At 38.0% G+C, this 20,911-nt stretch overlaps 5 protein-coding genes across 5 annotated transcripts; all 5 read left to right on the top strand.

The window, feature by feature from the left end:
- The first annotated feature begins 841 nt into the window (after window positions 1-841).
- On the top strand, window positions 842-2,749 carry LOC101313836 (thioredoxin domain-containing protein 9-like). The gene is made up of 8 exons (XM_004287814.1): window positions 842-983; window positions 1,062-1,226; window positions 1,301-1,348; window positions 1,434-1,576; window positions 1,673-1,745; window positions 1,883-1,944; window positions 2,275-2,372; window positions 2,444-2,749. The coding sequence occupies exons 2-8, from the start codon at window positions 1,068-1,070 to the stop codon at window positions 2,545-2,547; spliced, it is 687 nt and encodes a 228-aa protein (XP_004287862.1). The 5' UTR covers window positions 842-983; window positions 1,062-1,067; the 3' UTR covers window positions 2,548-2,749.
- A 1,360-nt stretch (window positions 2,750-4,109) lies between these two features.
- On the top strand, window positions 4,110-7,802 carry LOC101306761. Its single transcript, XM_004289068.1, has 12 exons — window positions 4,110-4,137; window positions 4,229-4,484; window positions 4,586-4,685; window positions 4,782-5,048; window positions 5,254-5,331; window positions 5,412-5,513; window positions 5,591-5,640; window positions 5,858-5,957; window positions 6,079-6,153; window positions 6,903-6,990; window positions 7,122-7,480; window positions 7,698-7,802. Exons 1-12 carry the CDS (start codon window positions 4,110-4,112, stop codon window positions 7,800-7,802), a joined length of 1,608 nt encoding a protein of 535 aa, XP_004289116.1.
- Window positions 7,803-9,582: 1,780 nt separating this feature from the next.
- LOC101313547 (mitogen-activated protein kinase 7-like) lies at window positions 9,583-12,340 on the top strand. Its single transcript, XM_004287813.1, has 3 exons — window positions 9,583-9,991; window positions 10,630-11,056; window positions 11,387-12,340. Exons 2-3 carry the CDS (start codon window positions 10,634-10,636, stop codon window positions 12,074-12,076), a joined length of 1,113 nt encoding a protein of 370 aa, XP_004287861.1. The 5' UTR covers window positions 9,583-9,991; window positions 10,630-10,633; the 3' UTR covers window positions 12,077-12,340.
- A 2,035-nt stretch (window positions 12,341-14,375) lies between these two features.
- Window positions 14,376-15,008, top strand: LOC101306468 (putative ribonuclease H protein At1g65750-like). Its single transcript, XM_004289067.1, has one exon. The coding sequence runs from the start codon at window positions 14,376-14,378 to the stop codon at window positions 15,006-15,008; it is 633 nt and encodes a 210-aa protein (XP_004289115.1).
- A 2,600-nt stretch (window positions 15,009-17,608) lies between these two features.
- LOC101315273 (ocs element-binding factor 1-like) lies at window positions 17,609-18,866 on the top strand. Its single transcript, XM_004287818.1, has one exon. The coding sequence runs from the start codon at window positions 18,189-18,191 to the stop codon at window positions 18,660-18,662; it is 474 nt and encodes a 157-aa protein (XP_004287866.1). The 5' UTR covers window positions 17,609-18,188; the 3' UTR covers window positions 18,663-18,866.
- The last annotated feature ends 2,045 nt before the right edge of the window (window positions 18,867-20,911 follow it).

Genomic DNA, 20,911 nt, shown 5'->3' with positions numbered 1-20,911 from the left:
TCTCTCTCTTCTCTCTCTCTCTCTCTCTCTCTCTCTCTCTCTCTCTCTCTCTCTCTCTCTCTCTCCACCACCTTAGCTTTCAAATATATCTATCCTCATGTTCATCCAATCCCATTTTGATTCGTTTCATCAAACCCTTGATTGGAAATTTGAAATCATAGCAGCTAAGCAGCTCATCAATCTTGCTCTGTTTTCTGGGGAAGCACAACTACGGTTTTGCTATGAGTTGCGCCTATACCAGACTGATTCACTCCTATTTCTCAAAGGGGTTTGTCTTTTTGAAAGGAAGGGGTTGGTCTTAGATCATCGAAATAGATACGCAAAATTAGCGATAAGCTTAGTTATCATGTACATAGCTCTCCTGAAATATGGGTATCGAATGTTTACAAAAGAGAGAGACTGATGGAGGTTGAATCGAGCATATTTAACGTTAACAGGTCCCGACGGGTGTTCTAATGGGAAAGCACGGCACGACCCGTTAATTCACGGGTTTTAGGCGTGCGTGTTTTCCCAACACGGAACAGTAAATGGACGGGTTCGTGCGTGTTCACAGCATGCAGGTATCGTGCAGGTTGACGGGTTATGAGTAAGACTGACAGGCCTAATCAGTACCTAAGGTCCTAACCATTGGGCCAAACATAAAGATACTACCATTTGGTGAACAAAGAACCTATATATAATAACAAACTACATATTAGTTCTTAACTAAATTTCAGTTTACAAATATATTATTTACACATTATCTTACACACTTAAAGACAAAAAGTTACAAATAAGGACAATTTAATGTCCATAGTCTATCTCGCGTACAATATGGGGAAAACTGCTAACTGGGCTTCATAACTGTTGATCCAATATTAACTGGGCTGCCTAAGGCCCAATACCCTAATTCGCGGTTCACCCCTTTCAAGCTTCAACCCTCAACGATTTTGCAATCCCAGACTTGCTTTTTGATTCAAGAATCCCACACCAACTGAACCAAAGTAAGCTTCTTTTCCCAAACCCAGATCTCCAATTCTCAAATTTGACTCTCAAATTCATTCACTTCTCAATTTTTCAAGGGAAAGATGGATCCAGATGCAGTCAAATCCACTCTCCAAAACCTAGCATTCGGAAATGTAATGGCCGCCGCTGCCCGCAATTACCAGAAGGAATTGCTCGCCGGAGAAAAAGCTCCGGCTACCAGCTCCGCCGACCAGGAGGTCGACCTTGACGAGCTCATGGATGTAAGTTCAATTCAACAAAATTGCATTTTAATTTTCACAATGTGATCTGATTTGTGAATTTTGGTTACTGCTAGGATCCTGAGCTGGAAAAATTGCACGCGGATCGCATCGCAGCGCTAAAGGTTTGATCTTTTCGATTTCTTTGTGATGTTATAAAGAATTAAAGACCATGTGAGTCTCGATTTCAATTGTGTTTTATTTGAATAGAGAGAAGCTGAGAAGAGGGAAGCGTTGAAGAGGCAAGGGCATGGAGAGTATAGGGAAATTACAGAGGGGGATTTCTTGGGGGAAGTTACTGGGAGTGAAAAGACCATCTGCCACTTTTACCATAGAGAGTTTTATAGATGCAAGTAAGGTTTTGGATTCTTTTTTTGTGTGGTTTATGTGAATGAAGATGGAAATGTGAGGGTTTCGTGTGTGTGCTTATGTGAAATGTTTGTGTCTAGGATAATGGATAAGCATTTGAAGACCCTTGCTTTAAAGCATCTTGACACCAAGTTTATCAAGCTGGATGCTGAGGTCAGTGTCTGCTCTTATGAATTGATCCTCTTTTGCATGTTTACAAGGAGTGAGAGTATATTGCAAACTCCGTTGTGGTCATTAAGTAAGCATCAACATTCGACTGATAAATTTGATCATTTGGAAATCAACTGCAGAATGCACCCTTCTTTGTCACCAAGCTAGGAGTCAAAACTCTGCCTTGTGTCATAATATTCAGGTCAGAATATTCCCATCTTGTTTACTATAAATGTATATGCATCTGAATTTCCAATATTGATACAGCACGCGCTATGTGGTTGGAATCATACCACATTTAATCATGAGCCCGACTTGCAAGTTGATTATACCACACAGTTTCTGTTGGTGATGGAGGGTTTTGCAAGTTCTGGATTTTTTTGTTTTGTTTTGGCCAATACTTCAGGACATATCAAAGTGATTACCAAAGCTGTGTTAGGCATGCCTTAAGAGCATGTCACGTCCTTCTCCTTACTTTGGGATGCTGGTTTAGAACTTTTATATTTACAGACCCAACTTTTTGCCTTTCTAGAAAAGGAGTTGCTGTGGATAGGCTGATTGGTTTCATTGATATGGGTGGAAAAGATGATTTCAGCACAAGGGCACTTGAGGTTGTCCTAATCAAGAAAGGTAATGTTTTGTCAAACGTGTGTGTTTGCATTTCTTAGCCTGTGGCACACTCTAAACTGTGATTTTAACAGGTATAATTACTGAGAAGAAAGAAGAAGACGAAGATGATGATTATCTTGAAGGTGGTCGCAGGACAGTGAGATCCTCTCTGAATCATGATTCTGATTCAGACTGATAAGGATACAGAAGTTTCAAATGCTTTTAGTTGTATGTTAGTATACTTCTGATCTATGTATTTTCTTTTGGAGAATCAAAATTACATTGGAAATGTGTTATCCCCGGCTTGAATAGAGAATGTGTCTCCAATTTACTCCTTATCTCTGTTGTCTACGATCAAACTTTTTATCTTTCCCAATAGGATTAGAAGCTTTATAATTATATTTGTGGGAGGCCTCGTTGTCTCCTTGTCTCTTCATATTCCTTACTGATGTTTCACAGGAAACTCATATAGCTTGTAGCGTGATGCATATTATCCGGAGATGCGTCATGATTGAATGCAAAACCAACTCCATTTACCAGAAACTTTCAACTTCATGACTATGAATCCATCAAAACTCATCTTGTTTGAGCCGAATTTTTTCATTCCTTGCTGATTTGTAAATTTGGCCTCTTTAATTTCATACCCTAAATTCCAAATTCTTGATCCCACATTATCATATCACTTTATTGTATTCAGATTAGAGTAGCTGGAATGCTGGATAAAGAAAGTATGAGGCCAAATCAGGGATTGTTGAGAAAAAATATCTGATTGTTTTGAACTTTTAATGTTTGATGGCTACAGGCCTACAGCTAGTCTCATAGTCTCTTACTACAATAATAAAGAAACTGGATTCTTATACTAAAGTTGGTATCAAAAATGAAATAAATTAAAACACAATCCATGCAAATATTGTACTGTACTTGATGATTATCTTCTAAGATATGAAATCCAGTGTTTCCAAGTTCCAACTGTATACATTTATGATATACTCTCCAAATGATGTAACTCTGAGCAGGTTGACTACATGTACGGCTGCTGGTGAAGAAAAGAATACCAAAAACCACTATGGCTTTACTATCACTAACCCAGTGGTTGAATGTTTCATTATCTTCAACTTTCTGGTTGATCCAAAGTTGAAACAACCAACAAGAATGGCATACAAATAGTATTAACTTGTATAGATTTCCAAATTCCAATCACTTCCACTTTCAAGAATATTCGTTTTACCAAAGCGTAGGTTTCCTTCACTGATGGACAAACGACTCGTCGTATTGAGTAATTTTGCCGGGAAATCGGGTTTACTTGAATCAGAATTTGAGCGGAAATGCCTTGCATTCCGTCAACGTTGTCTCCTTTTTTGCATGGCTTTAAGACCTCGTCAACTTCTCTATCCCTCATTTTTGCAAATATGCCGGAATCTCCGACTATGATTCAGGATATTTATACCCATTACTATCTCTCGCCCCAACCTTCTTTTTTTTTTTTTTTTTTGGTATTTGATTTTGATCTCCATTTGTGAATCAGAGGTAATAATGTTGGTCGGCTTAATTTTGTTCCATTTTATCCAATTTTCTTTGTTTTCAATTTGTGTTATTTGAGTTGCTTTTGCTTAGAAATTTGCGTAATTGATTTGTTTGTAATGTTTGTTTTCCTAAGTGGAATGTTATAGGCATTTGGGCAGGGCTTTGCTTCTGAGTCCCTGCATCTGTGATTGTGAAGTGCTTGGTTTCTCTTCTGCTAGCTCTGATTCTACAACCATGTCTGGACCTCAATCCACAAAGCAAGGTGAAACCGTGACAGACCACTTTCCTCTCTATGCATGGTTAATGCATTTTCTAAATTTAATGCTTTGATAATTATCAATGTACGTATTCAGCATGCGATGTTGAAATCTCTGAGGAAGAGAGAAAGACGAGGATGGGGTCATTGAAGAAGAAAGCAATGACTGCTTCTGCCAGGTTCAGAAACTCTTTGACAAGAAAGCATAGGAGGAGCCAGAGTAGAGTCCTGTCTGTGGAAATGGAGGATGTGCATGACATTGAGGAGACAAAGGCTGTTGAATCGCTTCGTCAGGCACTTATAGCGGAGGAGCTTCTTCCTGCCAAGCACGATGATTATCATAAGATTCTGAGGTTTATACCCTTTTGTTTTCCACATATAGTATGTTGCATGGTTTTCATGATTTTTCTTCTGGTGTGTTAATGTGAATTTGAATTTCATTTTTGTATGAAAGATTCTTGAAGGCCAGGAAATTTGATATCGAGAAAACCAAGCAAATGTGGTCTGATATGCTTCAGTGGAGGAAGACATTTGGTGCTGACACAATACTGGAGGTAAAGGCTTTTGAAATTTTCTTAATTTCTGTTACAGTGCTTCATTTAACAATATTCATTATTTTACATATTCATAATGCGTCTTTCTATTCATAGGATTTCGATTTCAAGGAACTCGATGAAGTCGTGCAATACTATCCTCAAGGACACCATGGAGTTGACAAGGATGGACAACCTGTGTATATTGAGAGAATAGGCCAAGTAAATGCAAACAAGCTGATGGAAACCACAACAATAGAGCGCTATGTGAAATACCATGTCCGCGAGTTTGAAAGGACATTTGATGCTAAGTTCCCAGCTTGTTCAATAGCAGCGAAGAAGCACATTGATCAAAGTACAACTATTTTGGATGTGCAAGGAGTGGTATGATTATCATAATCACTACTTTTGGAGACAAACTGTTAAATTGTTTATTGCTATGTCAATCATTAGGAATGATTTAAAGCTCTGCAGATTTTACTCAATGGTGCTAAAAACTACTATTTTGTAGTGCAATTTCTGTATTCCTTTAAATGCTTAAATGTAACAAAAGTAAAATTGTCTATCTTAACTTAGATGAATGCCTCAGGGACTTAAAAGTTTCAACAAAGCTGCAAGGGAACTTATCAGTTGCCTTCAGACGATTGATGGCAACAACTATCCTGAGGTACTATATGAACATCTTTTGCTCTATATTATTTTTGTGGACGGCAGAATTGTGTAGTTTTTTTTTTTTTTTCATTGCAGACCTTGAATCGTATGTTTATCATCAATGCTGGTTCTGGTTTTAGAATGTTGTGGAGCACTGTGAAGTCCTTCATTGATCCCAAGACTACTGAGAAAATAAATGTCAGTATACCTTTTTGAGCTAAAAGTTCTAGTTCCTTCTCAGGACCATAGTAACCTGTGAAATTATATTCCTCCAGGTCCTTGGTAACAACTACCAGAGCAAGTTGCTTGAAATAATTGATGCTAGGTAAGTCTCTAATTGAGCAACAGCTTCTTTTAAACAAAATTTTCAGCTCTTGCCTTTGATCCACAATGTTCTACCTTTTATGCCTTTGGCATTTGCTATATCTAGCCCAATAGCCAATACTTAAACCTGTATTATTATCACGATAACGCTGTCTGTTTAAACATGTACACAGAACTGCTCACATTCTTTATTAATGTTCAATTTTTGGCTACTTCAGTGAGTTGCCAGAATTTTTAGGAGGTACATGTACTTGTGCTGATCAAGGAGGGTGTATGCGTTCTGATAAGGGCCCCTGGAAGGACCAGTTGATAATGGCGGTAAATAAAGACCATTGTTTGCTTCTTTTTTTCTTTCTGTATATTATAACTCAATAGACTGTATAATTTTCAGTCTGTAGTTGAGTTCAAATTCTCAGATACTTGATATATAAAAATGCAGATGGTCCAGAATGGTGTTCATAAATGTACAAAGAAACCTCCTGTTCAAATAAGTGAAATGGAGACGATATCAGAGGTGAACATAACAAACCCAAATGTCTTACATGATTTTTTAAGATAGATCCACTTTTCCTTTATCTTTACCTTACTAACTCCCCTTGTAGACAAGACAAGTTGTTAAGGATAAAATGAAGCTCGTCCAATTTGTCACATTTGGCCATTTGGGCACTGAATCATCTCAAATTTTCCATTATGTTATTGTCATAGTGTCTTCTTGCATTTCTTGTGACAAAAGCACTAGCTGATTTATATAACCTCGCAGGAACGTGACGTAGCTGATATGCAACATCTGCCTCGTGGACTGTCACACTTCCACAGAGAAGTAAGTGTGGAAGACTTCAACTTCAGTTTTTGTTGCATACAAAACCTACAATTTATGCATGACACAGATAGAGAGGGGGGTAGCAGTAGTGTTGATAATTCTGCAGCACTGGCACTATTGTATTTTTATTTATCTTTTGTTTGAAACCTGAGTAGTCGGATAATCGTGGACTTCTAGTAGATTCAAAAGAACTTGTGTGTTGAGTCAAGTGTGTTCCATAGGGGTGAATGAAGAGAATGTTCCAACCTATAATGTCACTGTGGCGCTATGTGCCACATCCATTTGAATCATATGTTCACCTTGGTATCTAGGAGTCAATGTTTGCAGAAGAGATGGAATTGCGTTGTTCTTCATGTAGCTAAATCTGTAATGAAGTCATGTTATCTGTCTCGCTCGCCCGTCCTAATATGGCTATTTAACTTCCTCTGAAATAATTTTCACAGCCATCCATGAGTAAAAGTATCCAAGGACCTTTCAAGTATCCCCCAACTTCAGCGCCAACTTGGCAAACGGCAGTTAGGAATGGCAAAGGTACATCAGCTAACCGATATGTGACCTTATACACGTATTTTCTTTCCTTTCCAATCCAACATAACAGTAGCATTGCTTTGTGTTTTGTTTCTTTTACAATCATTATGAACTAATTTTCCTTTAACTTGCAGCAGGAGGATGTTATGAAGCTCCCAAAGTTTATGATGGCTTCGGCTCTCAGATTATTGCTGGTATTATGGCATTTCTTATGGGGATTGTTGCTATGGTCAAACTAACCCGTAACATGCCAAAGAGGCTCACAGATTCCACCTTCTACTCAAGCACTGTCTACGGTGATGACACAACGTTCAACCACCAGCCTTCGTGCTCTACCATCCCCGGTTCAGAACTCATGTCTGTCATGAAACGTATGGCTGAATTGGAAGAGAGAGTTAAACCATCTTCCAAACCACACGAGAAGGAAGTACTGCTGAATGCTGCTATAAGCCGAGTTGATGCCTTGGAGCAAGAGCTTAATGAAACAAAAAAGGTACCATCCTTGGCCTCTTCAAGTTTCTTTTCTAAAAATTTGTTTCACAGGACTTAAAAACCTTGCATAAAGCTAGTAACATAAACATAACACATTCATAGTACAGAACCAAGCAACAGAAAAGCAAAAGCTGTAGTTTGCATCAATGACCAGAAATTAGTACACAACTGCTGCAAACTGGTGTATGATCTCATTTGAATTTGTTTCCTTTTTTTAGGCTCTCCACGAGTCACTTGCTCGACAAGATGAGATCTTGGCACCTAGGAAGAACAAGAAGAACAAGAGGAAGAAAATGATGAAATTCATGTGCTATCATGGTTGATCAAGTAGCATATTCTTGCGGTAGAGTTGGGTCATTCCACATGAGGAAGGGAAACCTCTGAAGAATATGCTTGGTTTCATTGTTGGTTTTTCAAAGCCGCCCTCCAAATGCAGCCTTGCATTGTAATATCTTCCACATCTGATTTCATGAGTTTTGGCCACATGCTATAGTTTGGTATAGTTTTGTACCTACTCTTATTCCAAATTTATATGCCATATTATGTGCAATTGTAATCATTAATATATATACTTTCTTTCTTAATAAGTTTTCTACTAATATCTTCATGTCTCGAACAATCTAAAATACTTTTAACCATTGAATTACAAACTCGATTTCTCAACCAGTAGAACTACAAACTCTATTGCCAAGGTCTTAGACTCTTAATCACGCAACTCATGTAACACGAGTATGATGGTAACATTCTGCCAGATCGGGTGCATGAACGTACATGGAACCCTACCATGTACCCGACGACTTTCCAGTTTTGGTTGCCGGAAAGCTAGTGAGCTACTTTGGATTTTGGTGAGGACTGATGACAGAACAAGATTGACAGGTGAAGTGGGGCCAAAGCAAAGCTAAGCAAGGAGGGGAGGAGGCCACCGGCGGCAGCTACCAGCTTTCCACGTGGCGCCGCCGTTGCTTGGTAGTGGAGGCAGAGTTGGAGTGAGAGGGAGAGCAAAATATATAAGAATGTCTCCCTTTGAAATGAATTGTAGGGTAAGCAAAGGCAGATAAACTAGGATCTTTACCATATCTTCAAGGTGGAACTGCCGCCCTTTGAAGCCATATAGTGGCTTTTAGGCTTTAGGGCTGCCCTAAGACTTGGCTTTGGCTTAGCTTAACCCCCACAGGGTTTAATGGAAATTACTGCATAAACATTAATGAGGTAACAAGAAGAATGCTAGTAGAGGTAGAGGGCCATCCTAATCTTATGAATCACAGGTAGATAACAGTGTGTTGAAAGTAACATAATTGGTAGTTTGGTACATTAATGGAGAAGTCTATTCTTTGAAGGTTTGCATATAAGTTAAGAGATTTTAACGCTAGTTGCAACTTTATACGACTTTAAATCATACAAGTTTGACTGATATTTTTAGATATATAAAACGGTTTTTTACCTGACATCTTTACCGACGTTGAATTATGTAACATTTAAGAAGTATAATATGAATAATATTTTAAGGATCGCCAATTCAGGTCATATTTTACAAAATTATTCGAACAAATGATGCATAAGCTTCTTACCTTAACAAAGAATATGGATAAAAAAAATTAGAGCTGGTGACTACTCAACGACTTCATTATATATATGTCTAAATGGGAAATAAGTGATGTTAATTTTTATATTTTGACGGTGTCACGATATCCCAAAGGTTTTACAAAAAATTTGACATGATGACTAACTTCGCGGTGCATCTGAAATTACTTTAAACTGTAACAAAATATAGTGTCTGATTATTTTGACAGTTTCATAACTAAACTTGAGTTGAGCGATGATATTAATGCTTGATTCACAAAGGAGAATGTACCAAACTTCTAAGATAATTTTTTTTTTTGGGTACATAAACTTCCAAGAGATTTTACTTCAAACACTAGAACAAAATCGAACGAGTGAAAAACGTATCCCATAAGAATTTCCAAAAAAACAAAATGGTGTTGAAAACAAGGTAAGAGTACACATGGCTGATGAGAGAGACTGCGCCGGTCACTGTAACAAGTGAAAGATGAGTTTGACTACAGAGCCGAGCTCAAAGCGTGAGGCGTGTTTTACTTCAAACTCCCAAACTCCATGATTGGGTCATAGAGAGATTTTGATTGTGCATGAAGAAAAAGAAAAAGAAAGAGAGAGATCTCGAGCTGTCGTTTGTGGGTGTGCAGTTATATACGTTGTGAATTATGCCGTGTGGTACTGTCATGGGTGGGTTTGGGTTTGGCTCACTCTCATCCTCTTCCCCATTCCCTCATTCTTTATTTCAATAACAACTATCTTCCACCCTTCTCTCTCTATCTATATTCTCTGCTCTGTCTCGCTAAGATCTCTCAGACGAAATCACGAATCTTTATTTCGTGATCGATTCGATCACTTTGATGTTTCAAATTTGAAGTGTTTATATTGGAACATTGGATAAGCAAACATCTACTTTCTTGTGGGATCTTGCTGTGTTTAATGTTGGCTGGCAGTTATTGAGGTGAGGCTTCTCTTCTTTTAGTCTCTGTTTCTGGGTTTCTGTTTTTGTAGTTGATTGTTAATTGTGTAAAGCTGTGGAATTGAGGATTTGAATTTGTGAATTGGGTATTGGGGTGTGTGTTTTGGAGGTGTTGGGTTTGAAAGTTTGAGGCTTTTTTTTGGTGTGTGAATGGGATTGGAGAGTTGCTGGGTAGGCAAGTAAAGGAAGAGAGAAAGATTAGGGAGTTGGCAGAGTACAGAGTGGGGTTTTAAGAGAAAAGAAGAAGGCAGAAAGTGGAAATGAAATTGTTTATAATTTGTAAAGTGGGAGAAAAAGTAAAGAAGAGTAACATAAACGGGAACAGGGTGACTGGAAAAGATCCAAACCCAGCAGAAGTGGAAGGGGCAAGTAAGAATCGATTCTAGTCTAGAGGCTATCTTTTATACCTGCGTATTGTTGTTCTAATTATTGCATGTCATACTCTTTAATCTTTCTCACTTGGTTATATTCCCTGTTCTAATCAGCTTTTTATGTAAGTTCATACAGTAATTCATGTTGTTCATAGTAAACTTTGTTGGTTCGAAAGTTATTTGGAGGTTTCTGTGGCTCAAGTTATGATGTGTATTGAGTGATTTAGATTGTCTTATGGTGATTTGCAGGGAAATGGCAACTTTGGTTGAGCCTCCGAATGGAATCAGGCAACGGGGGAAGCAATATTACTCAATGTGGCAAACATTGTTCGAAGTTGATTCCAAGTATGTTCCGATCAAACCCATAGGGAGAGGAGCATACGGTGTTGTATGCTCGTCCATCAACAGAGAAACGAATGAGAAAGTTGCAATCAAGAAGATCAATAACGTGTTTGAGAACCGCATTGATGCATTGAGGACACTGAGGGAGTTGAAGCTGCTTAGAAATATCCAGCACGAGAATGTGATTGCTTTGAAGGATGTTATGATGCCTACTCACAGGACAAGTTTCAAGGACGTGTACTTTGTGTATGAGCTCATGGATACTGATCTTCACCAAATTATAAAGTCTTCACAGCCACTTTCTACAGACCATTGCAAATACTTTCTATTTCAGGTATTAGAATTCTCTAAACTGTTGTTATGTTAATTCATTTGTTCTTCTTTCAAGTAGTACATCATCCTAGTTAGTTAATGCTAAACTTCTGCTATACTAATTTATGGAGATGAACATGGTTCTGGGAAAAGGAACACAAACTTGATGACTATAACGCATCTACTAATGTATATATTAACCCAAGTTTGATAGACATTGCAGTCTCTTACATTTTCTTAAGTGGGACTCAACACTCGGCCTTGAAAAAATGTGACTGCATATATACCTAGTATCAGTTAATTTTGAGCTCTATTTCTTTTAGTTGTTATTAATTTGGAGTATGCATTGCAGCTGCTTAGAGGGCTGAAGTATCTTCACTCAGCAAACATTCTTCACCGAGACTTGAAGCCTGGGAACCTGCTCATCAATGCTAACTGTGACCTAAAGATATGTGATTTTGGGTTGGCCCGAACCAGCAGAGGTAATGACCAGTTCATGACAGAGTATGTTGTCACTCGCTGGTATCGTGCACCAGAGCTGCTATTGTGCTGTGACAATTACGGAACATCCATTGACGTCTGGTCTGTAGGATGTATCTTTGCTGAGATTCTTGGCCGGAAACCAATCTTTCCCGGAACTGAATGCCTCAACCAGCTAAAACTAATCATCAATGTTCTTGGTAGCCAGCAGGAACCTGATATCGCGTTCATTGACAATCCGAAAGCCAGGAAGTTCATCAAATCACTGCCCTATTCGAGGGGAACACATTTTTCCCGTCTGTACCCTCAAGCTGATCCTTTGGCTATAGATTTGTTGCAAAGGATGCTTGTGTTTGATCCAACTAAGAGAATCACCGTCTCAGATGCACTCCAACATCCTTACATGTCAGGGCTATATGATCCCAGAAGCAATTCTATTGTTCATGTTCCGATCAACCTCGACATAGATGAAAGTTTAGGGGAACATATGATTCGGGAGATGATGTGGAACGAGATGCTTCACTACCATCCAGAAGCTGCTTCTTCCAACCCTTTTGCTTAGGTAAATGTCAAAAGACTTTAATTCCTCGACGATGTTTCTTTGTTGACATTTGAGAAAATATAAGGTGTTAGTGAACTTCTGATATTGGTTTTACCAAGATTTTGTTTCCTGTTGTTTGTTTGGTAGTTTGAGTTCTCTGCAAAGGGACATTTGCTATCTTGTAACTGTGTATATAATTATGCTTGTTTATCCCTAGTCTAAGACTATGGTCCTGTACTATCGATCATGTGAGGCATTTCCTGCAAGAGACTAAAGGAATTGAATAAAAATCATCTGCTCTGGTCTTCTCTTTCCCTGTACATGTTCATTATCAGTTACTCATTCTTCCACCAAATGCAAAGTGAACTCCTTTGTGTGTTGTCCAAATCACGAGAAGCGTCTCTTTCCACTTAGAGGTTTCTTGTTGCTCTTGACTTTGAACTCTTCCTTGTGATCACAGCGAAACAGAAGGATTAATTGTTCTTGGACAATTTCGGATGCTTGTTACATTCTGAACCCCTGTTAACACACACCCTAATTTTTGTTACATTCTGAACCCCTTTTAACACTCTAACATATCCTAGTTTTGAAGTGTTGGTGACTTGGATTTCAACTCAAAATTTGCTCCTCTTGAATAAGTACTGTAATGGAGTGACATATGATATCAGTAGTGGTGAAATGGATTTCAGATCAAGATGTGGGTTTGCTTTTGGATGTTTGAAGCCCAATGCAAGGTCATGACTTGCTGGCAACCTGAAACAAGCCCATATAAAACCAATGAGCCAGTGTTCTATTTGGGCTTATTATTCCCTGTTTTTTGTCCAAAACATCCCACGACACGTTTGTTTCCCAAGACTAGGAGGACAAGACTGCTCTATCTAAAGAAATAAGACGCATCCATGTTTAGGAGAGACACCGACTCTTTTAAATGAGGTTACACAGTCCCCGTGTTCACCTCTAAAAACCACCGGACTCTGGAAGCACGCGCTCTACTCCAAAACAAGCAAAAATCAATTCCTTCAAACCCCATCAAATCGAAAAGTCATGTACACCAGCGTCTGCATGAGAGACGTCATTCCATTGCTGGTTTCCTTGGCATGTCTCTTGGGAATGCTTCTTTTACCTACTTGGGAGTTCCTATTTTCCGAGGTAAATCTCGTTAAAATTTACTAGCTGGATGGGTTCTATATTGTCAATGGCTGGTCGGCTCCAGTTGATAAAATCAGTGGTTAAGAACATGCTTGTCTACAGTCTACAAGTCTAAGAGTGGCCAATTTCTCTTCTTAGAAGGTTGGAGGTATGGTGTAGGAATTTTTTGTGGTCCGGATCTATAGATAAACGAGGGGTGCCTTTAATTGCCTAGCAGTCATTTTGTACACCACTTGAAGAGGGGGTTTGGGCCTAAAGTAACTTGTGCTTCTTAATTGCTCATTCTTATTAAAGAAGTGTTGGGAGATTTATTCATCTTCATCAGAAAGTTGTGCTTTTATTCGCAACATGTTTTTACGTAATAGTTCTCCACGTAGCTCTTATGCCTGCTCTTTCATATGGTTAGGTGTGAGGAAGTTCTTTCCACGGGTTCTTGAGAATGCAAGATGGCTCTGGAGCTTCTGTTTCATTTTGGAAAGATAATTTCATAGGTAAGCCTATTGTTGATTTTTTCAGTAATCATCATGGCTTACTTCATCTGTTAGAAGGAAAAGTGGCTGACTTTATCTATAATGGCTCTTGGACTTTTCCTCATTTGCTTCAATTACATCATCCAAGCCTTTGTGATATGATCAGTAGAGTTCCAGTGGCCTTGGACCCCATGAAGCATGATAAGCTTATTTGGTCTTCATCGAAATCTGGTGTGTTAAGTGCCAAGGAGGCTTTTCAATTTCTACGACCTCATTCTCCCACTTTGAATTGGGGGAAATTAATTTGGTGTAAATTCATCACTCCCAGAATCTCATTACTAGTTTGGAAGGTGTTACGGGGCCGAGTAATTTCAGAGGACTTCTTACAAAAACGTGGAGTTTCTCTCGCATCTAGATGTGTTATGTGTTGCGTATATGGGGAATCCTTGTTCCATATTTTTTTCACATGCCCTTTTGCAGATTTCATATGGCAAAAGTGGTTCTCTCACTTTCAATTGGCTACACAACCAAACTCCTTGTTGGATTTGTTGCATGCAGGAAGAGGTAATGATCGAAGTCCTCAACTGAAAGAGCTTTGGTTAAGTTGTTTCTGTACCACTTTGTGGTTTATTTGGAGAATATGCAATAAAGTCAAGTATGATGGTTATTCTTGCTTGCCATCACATGTTTGTCGCTTAATTATGGGGCATATGCGAGCTTCCAGTTTTCTCGCCTCAGGTTGCATGAATAATTCAATCTCGGAGCTTTGTGTTTTAAAGTGCTTTGATGTTCCTTGTAAGCTAAGACGAGCTCCTCGAATTATAGAAGTGAATTGGATTCCTCCTCTTTTTGACTGCATCAAGATTAATACTGACGGGGCTTTCAATTATGACTCAGGCAAGGCTGGTTTTGGGGGAGTTTTCCGAAATTTCAAGGGTGAGTTTATTGGTGCTTTTGCTTGTAATTTGCACATCCCTTGTTCGGTGGACGCAGAGGTTATGGTTGTTATTAAGGCTATTGAATTAGCTTGGATTCGGGAATGGAAGCATATTTGGCTTGAGGTTGATTTCGCCATTGTTCTTAACTTCATCCATTCCCCTCATCTTGTTCCATGGAGATTTCGTGTTGTTTGGGATAATTGCATGTATCGTGTCTCACAAATGCAATTTCGGTGTTCTCATATATTCAGAGAAGGGAATCAGGTAGCATATGCACTAGCAAACTTCGGTTTATCTTCTTCAGGCTTGGTTTATTGGGACTCAATCCCCCAATTCTTTATGAATCTATACCTTCAGGATCAACTCGGTTTACCTCATTTTCGCTTTCTTCACTGATTTTCTTTCAGTGTTGCTTTCTGTTATAGGTTATGTTGTTTTGTTCTTTGTTGGAAGGGGATTTGTTAAGCCCCCTTCCCTTCTGTTCCCCTGACTTTTTTTTTCTTAATAAATGGAGTTCAGCTCATTTTAATAAAAAAAAAAATAGTACACCAGCGTCTGTAGCACGAAAAGTAGATCAATTTTCAAGTCTCTAACAACTCAAAACATTGCCGGAGTTTTCAGAATTTGTAGAGATACCAATGGATAGCACGATACTTTCAACGTTCGATTCTCTCTCAACATTCGACAATAAGACCAACCGAGGCTACAGTGACTTTGGCGACCACGAGCCTAGCTAGTCGATCATGACCGGTGTGCCGGCGAAGTATTGATCATATCACCGTTTAGAGATGTCTAGGATCAGGTCAATGATGTTGACTTTAGTTTTATAGATCCTAGTAACAAACACGATGATTGGGTTGATATAGCGTAAGCCAGGACGAAGCTAGGACTCTTGAAGAAATAAGACTGGCTATTGATTGTCCATAAAAAAACACGTCCTGAAAGATCAAGCGTAATTTATGAGAAAACAAAAATAATACACCGTAGCGCATGAGGAACCTAACTCTTCTTCCATCAAAGCAAACAAAAACCTTATATTTAACTTTTGAGATCAAACCTTAAGCTTCTATCCTAATGAAAATATGATGACAAAGCACTAGCATTCATTTTTTAGACGTGATTGATATGGTCTTTTGTTGTCGATAAATTTGAAAATTAGAGGGGAAAAGACTAATTTCTAAAGACAGTTTAGTTATATATCTATCACATGAAAGATCATTGTCCGTAGTTTATTTTGCCTGAAAGAAGAGATCCTTGCAAAGTTGCAAACTTAAGAGGAAGGAAAATGAACATAAGGAGAGTTTGGAGGACTCTTATCATGGACGAGGCAAAGACGCAACTAATTAAAGGCTTCTGAAGTAGAATGTATCCTAATGACGTACAAAGAACAATGTATATCTGAACTCTTTAATCAAATTCCTACATATCAGAAATTAGATGATTGGAATTAGGAAATGATGGCCGTATAACTACAAAGAATCAAGAAATATTCTTTGCCATCCTGGTCCATTAGCCTCCAGCTGATTAGACATGCTTGAATTTATATTAATATCTTAAAGAAGTCAAAAGTGCATCGATGAAGGTCTTTTATTTCGAAGTGTGAAGGCGTGTTAATCATCACGGTGGTTAACACGTCTAGACAATTACATCGTAATGATTTATGAGATTGAATCTGCTAAGTTTAAACCAATTTCCTCGATCATATACGAGTATACGACCTCAGAAGATAAGGCAACTCTGAGGCTAGCTTCTTTAATCTTATCCTTTCTTGAGTTTCTTCTCTTCATGTCTTGTACATCTCAAGCTAGGACACCTGATTAGACAGCATGAAAGTTTGTATATGTGCAACTATATATGCATGTAGTCATTATGTGATGAAGTATAGCAAGAAAAAGTGCTTATTATGAAGCTGCTTTTGAAGAACTTTTGGGCAAACAGATTAAAGAAACAGCGCTCACCACCATCCTACTAGAAAAGCATGTCACTCACAAAGGTGCATAACAAAAGAAGCACACCATTTGAGACCCAAGGGCTACTTGCAAGTTGCAAGACTATGTGCTTAATTTCTAAGGCACCACAAAGTTGCTTTTGGATCCATTTCATTCTTCTCGGATATTTCCTTTGTGTTCCTGTTAACTATTGATCGCATATGCATATAGATCAAAAGTTTTTGCAGTTTTATTTTCAGTTTCAGTTTCGGTAAGATTGGTACAATTTTACAAAGTAACAGCGAAAATACTAACTCTTGATTTAGATTCGATAAATACTAGCAAGTACTTAAATCGATAAGATCAAAATAATCCGTTTACAAATACGTGAAGGAATTTAGGTGAAGTATTCTTTAAACATGTATTAGTTTTACGTAGAGGAATATACTATGATACTTTTTTGAGCATGCAATACGTACGTTAATGGAAATGGGGTAGACTTCAAGCAATTACAAATTAGAAAAGGACCCCAAAAAACCCTCATTATGAAGTTACCAGTTAGATCTCTTTGTACAAAATAGAAACTGAATGCTTACATTCCCAGATTTATTACGTATAAAATCAGCATAATTAAATACATATGATATATATAGCATCACCAACAAGCCAGGAAGGGTTTTGCAGTTTTGCTTCATTCTGCCTTTTTCATTTATAACAAAAAATAGCACACACAGCTAAGCTGCCATTGCTGGCCATGTAAAACCTTATACTATATCAATTCCTAGGGACCAGCTTTCAGAGTTCTGGCCACACTGCATGTGCTATTGTACTGCTCAGATTGCCTTCAGATTCACTTGGCCTTTTCACCAAATTGAATACAGTTTCTTCCTTAATCAATTTCAGCTTGAAAAATAAGGAAACAAGAAAAAAATAAAACCTCAAACCTAATTTGCCTCACCAATATAGTCTACCATAAGAACATGTACATAGAATCTGGCCCCTAGTTTGGAGCTGCATTATATACATATATTAATCATTTCCCTTGTTTTCATTCTGAGACATGTTCATCTTGACATGCGTATCATATTCATTTCCATTTAGTTTATTCCTTTACAGTGGGCATTCCTGATCTATATATTCAACCCTCTACCACCATTCAAAACCTCCTCTTCCTTATCTTTCTTCCTACCATAAACATTTGGTCTCTCTAACTAGCTCTCTCTCTCTCTCTCTCTCTCTCTCTTCCACTGGTTCTGAAAACCTTTGTGTTCTTATAGCTTTGATTGTTGTGTTTCCTCATACACCAATAGAGCTCTCTTAGTTTGGTCCTAGCTAGCTTCTGTAATGCTTAATATATACATATACAGCTCTTCATGTTTGAGCTAGATGTCTCCAGTGCTCAGTGAAATTCTCCTCTCTGGGTTTATGATAAACTCCACACTCAGACGAAGGACCCATTTAGTTCAATCATTCTCTGTTGTCTTCCTCTACTGGTTCTACGTTTTTTCATGAATACCTGCCCCTAAAACCAAACCCTTCATATATAAACTAGCTTTGCACCACATTTTATAGATTACCCTATTTCTTATTCAAGTTGTTTTCACCCTTTTTTTTTCTTTTTAACATAAATTAGCATCTGCAATTCTGCATGGCTACTTCTAGTGGAAACTCATCAGGCTCCAGCGCGCTTCAGATTATGAACTCCGGCTCCGATCAAGAGGGTCTTCATCAGGTCATGGACCTGAGGAAGAGGAAGAGAATGGTGTCCAATAGAGAATCGGCGCGCCGGTCTCGGATGCGAAAGCAGGAGCACCTGACTGATCTGACGGCCCAAGTTGGTCTGTTGAGGAAAGAGAACAACCAAATCCTTACGAGCATCAATGTCACAAACCAGCTCTACCTGAACCTTGAGGCTGAGAACTGTGTGCTCAGAGCCCAGGTGGCTGAGCTCACCAACAGGTTGCAGAGTCTGAATGATATTGTGGACTGTATTGACTCGACCAAATGGCTGTTGGACAATGAAGAAGAAGAAGACATGACTGCACAGTTTGGTGGTGATGAGTTTCTTAATCCATGGAGTAATCTCTGCTTCAATCAACCAGTTGACATGTTCATGTGCTAATTAATCGGGTTAATTTGTGTGGTTAATAATTTTTTTTTTGTTTGAAGTTAAATCAATGAAAGGTACTTGTTACTTGGAAGAACTCTGTGGCCTGTGTAAGTTTATTTCTATTATATGAGCCTAGGGTTTTGGATTTGTAATCAATCTTTTATGTGTCTGTTGCAATCAATGGAAATGAACTTGTAAACAAGTGGGAAACTCTTTTCGAATGCTGTTTTTGTTTTCTTCTCCAGCTGCATATATTTCCAGTTTTAAATGTATGATTGGTGCCAAGTGATTGGTGATGGCGTCTGGGATGAGCAATAGGATTGGAGTTGGACAAAAGAAACCACGCATAGAATAGTGGCATTATTGTGTGCTGGTTTTGTATGGTTTTCATTGTTGGATTGTAAGGGTATGACAAATTTAGTGGACTCTAGAGTCTGATAATTAAATCTGGGTGCTTTCTTGGTGGGGAAAGTTTACATATAAAGTTATAAACAATATTGAGGGGAAAGCTTTCACATAAACAATGTCAAGGCTCTTTAGAGGTTAGACATTGTATATGATGATGATGATCGAAAATTTTCATCATATATGAACACAAAGGCGTAACCAGCGTCATCCTGACTGATTATTAAAGCTGCCGGGTCTTATGAGTCAATTTGTTTTTGTTTTTCTGAAACGATATACTACAGACTTCAAACGAATACCATGATCTGAAATTACAACAATTTAATTTACAAGCAACACGAACATACTTGTACCGATTCAATTGTTCCTAATTCTTCTCTCTGCTTGCCATCATATGTTCGAAATTGTTGTTTGTAACGTATACCGACATTTGATCCTAAAGTTATGACATATCTACCAAAATGGATTCAAAAGTCCTATCTAACTTTCATCACTATCTGATGATGTTTAATTGTTCGCACTCTTGATGTATCAGTTAAGTTCAATACTCGATGGCTTATGAATAACTACTACATTTTTATAGGCTTAAATGAACGAAAAGAAAAAACTTGCCAAAGACCCCCAAAAAAAAGAAAAAAAAGAAATAGATTAACATTATTGGAACACAAATCCAGTGACATTTCAGAACACATCAGGAAGGAATCTTATTTCTCTAATTATATCAGTAAAAAACAAAATTATAGCTTAACTGCATCACCAATGAAAACAAATTATATACAAAAAGTCAGAAAATGAGTGCCTGGCATAATGCCCATTACCACAGAATTAGGTTTGCTTATTACTAATGATAGAGAAGTCTTCATTAACAAACCAAATTTAAAGTCATGAGGTCAAGGTTTAGGAGATAAAGAATATGAACTCGGGCATGATTTTGCCTAGATGCTAATTGTTAGTATACTCTATAGCCAACGTTTATATTGTGGAGTTTTGCATAATAGTTAAAGTATACTGGGTCATAAGTATGTACTTAAACACTAGGTCATTGGCTATATTAATCCCATTTTCACAATTTAGGTGGCCAGCAAAAGCAAAAGGGAAAATCTAAGAATTGATCTAACAAAGTAATTAACCGTTAAGTGTGTTTTGTAAACCCTAATACCCACTAGACCAATCGAAAGGGCAAAATCTAATCAGCACAATTAGTTTTAATGTCGAATGGGAAATGATGAAAGCATGTGGCCAGCCAACTATGACAGCAAAGCTAACATGAGATTAAGAAAGTTGATTATATTCTTTGATAGCTAAAATGTAAGTTTTTCTATTCTTAAACAAAAGTATCTTCATCGTCATCTGCATACCTAATGAATCATAATGAATTTGTATTTACAATTATTGACTGCTAAACTACATATGCATCTATCTATGACCTATAAAATGTGTATAAAACAGAAACTGTCACATAAATAATACACCTTTTGAAGTTGATAGGCTCATGTCCTTCCCAGCTGATCAACCTAACACGGGGTTGTAGTAGCCAGGGGCGGCCTTTGGGCTATGCGACGTGTGCGGTCGCACAGGGCCTCCGATTTTCGGGGGCCTCCAAAAAAAATATATATATGTATGTATAGTTATATATCATAAAGTTAGATATATTCACATAAGTTGTAATAGCAGAATTGGCTAGAGACTTTTTGCATTATCCTCACAACCCAAGTTCGAACCTCCAACCCCTTTTTTTATTGGCGTTTTTTTTCTTTTTTCTGGACGATTTTACCTCTATTCTTGCGCGTATCTTCTTTCTCTTCTTCCCATATTTCATAACCTCTCTAAACCCAATTTCCTCCCCAGAAAAGTGA

Source organism: Fragaria vesca, linkage group LG1, assembly GCF_000184155.1.
Source record: "Fragaria vesca subsp. vesca linkage group LG1, FraVesHawaii_1.0, whole genome shotgun sequence".
Classification (NCBI taxonomy): Eukaryota; Viridiplantae; Streptophyta; class Magnoliopsida; order Rosales; family Rosaceae; genus Fragaria; species Fragaria vesca.
The sequence above is the reverse complement of the archived record's forward strand: the minus strand, read 5'-3'. Positions and strand labels throughout refer to the sequence as shown.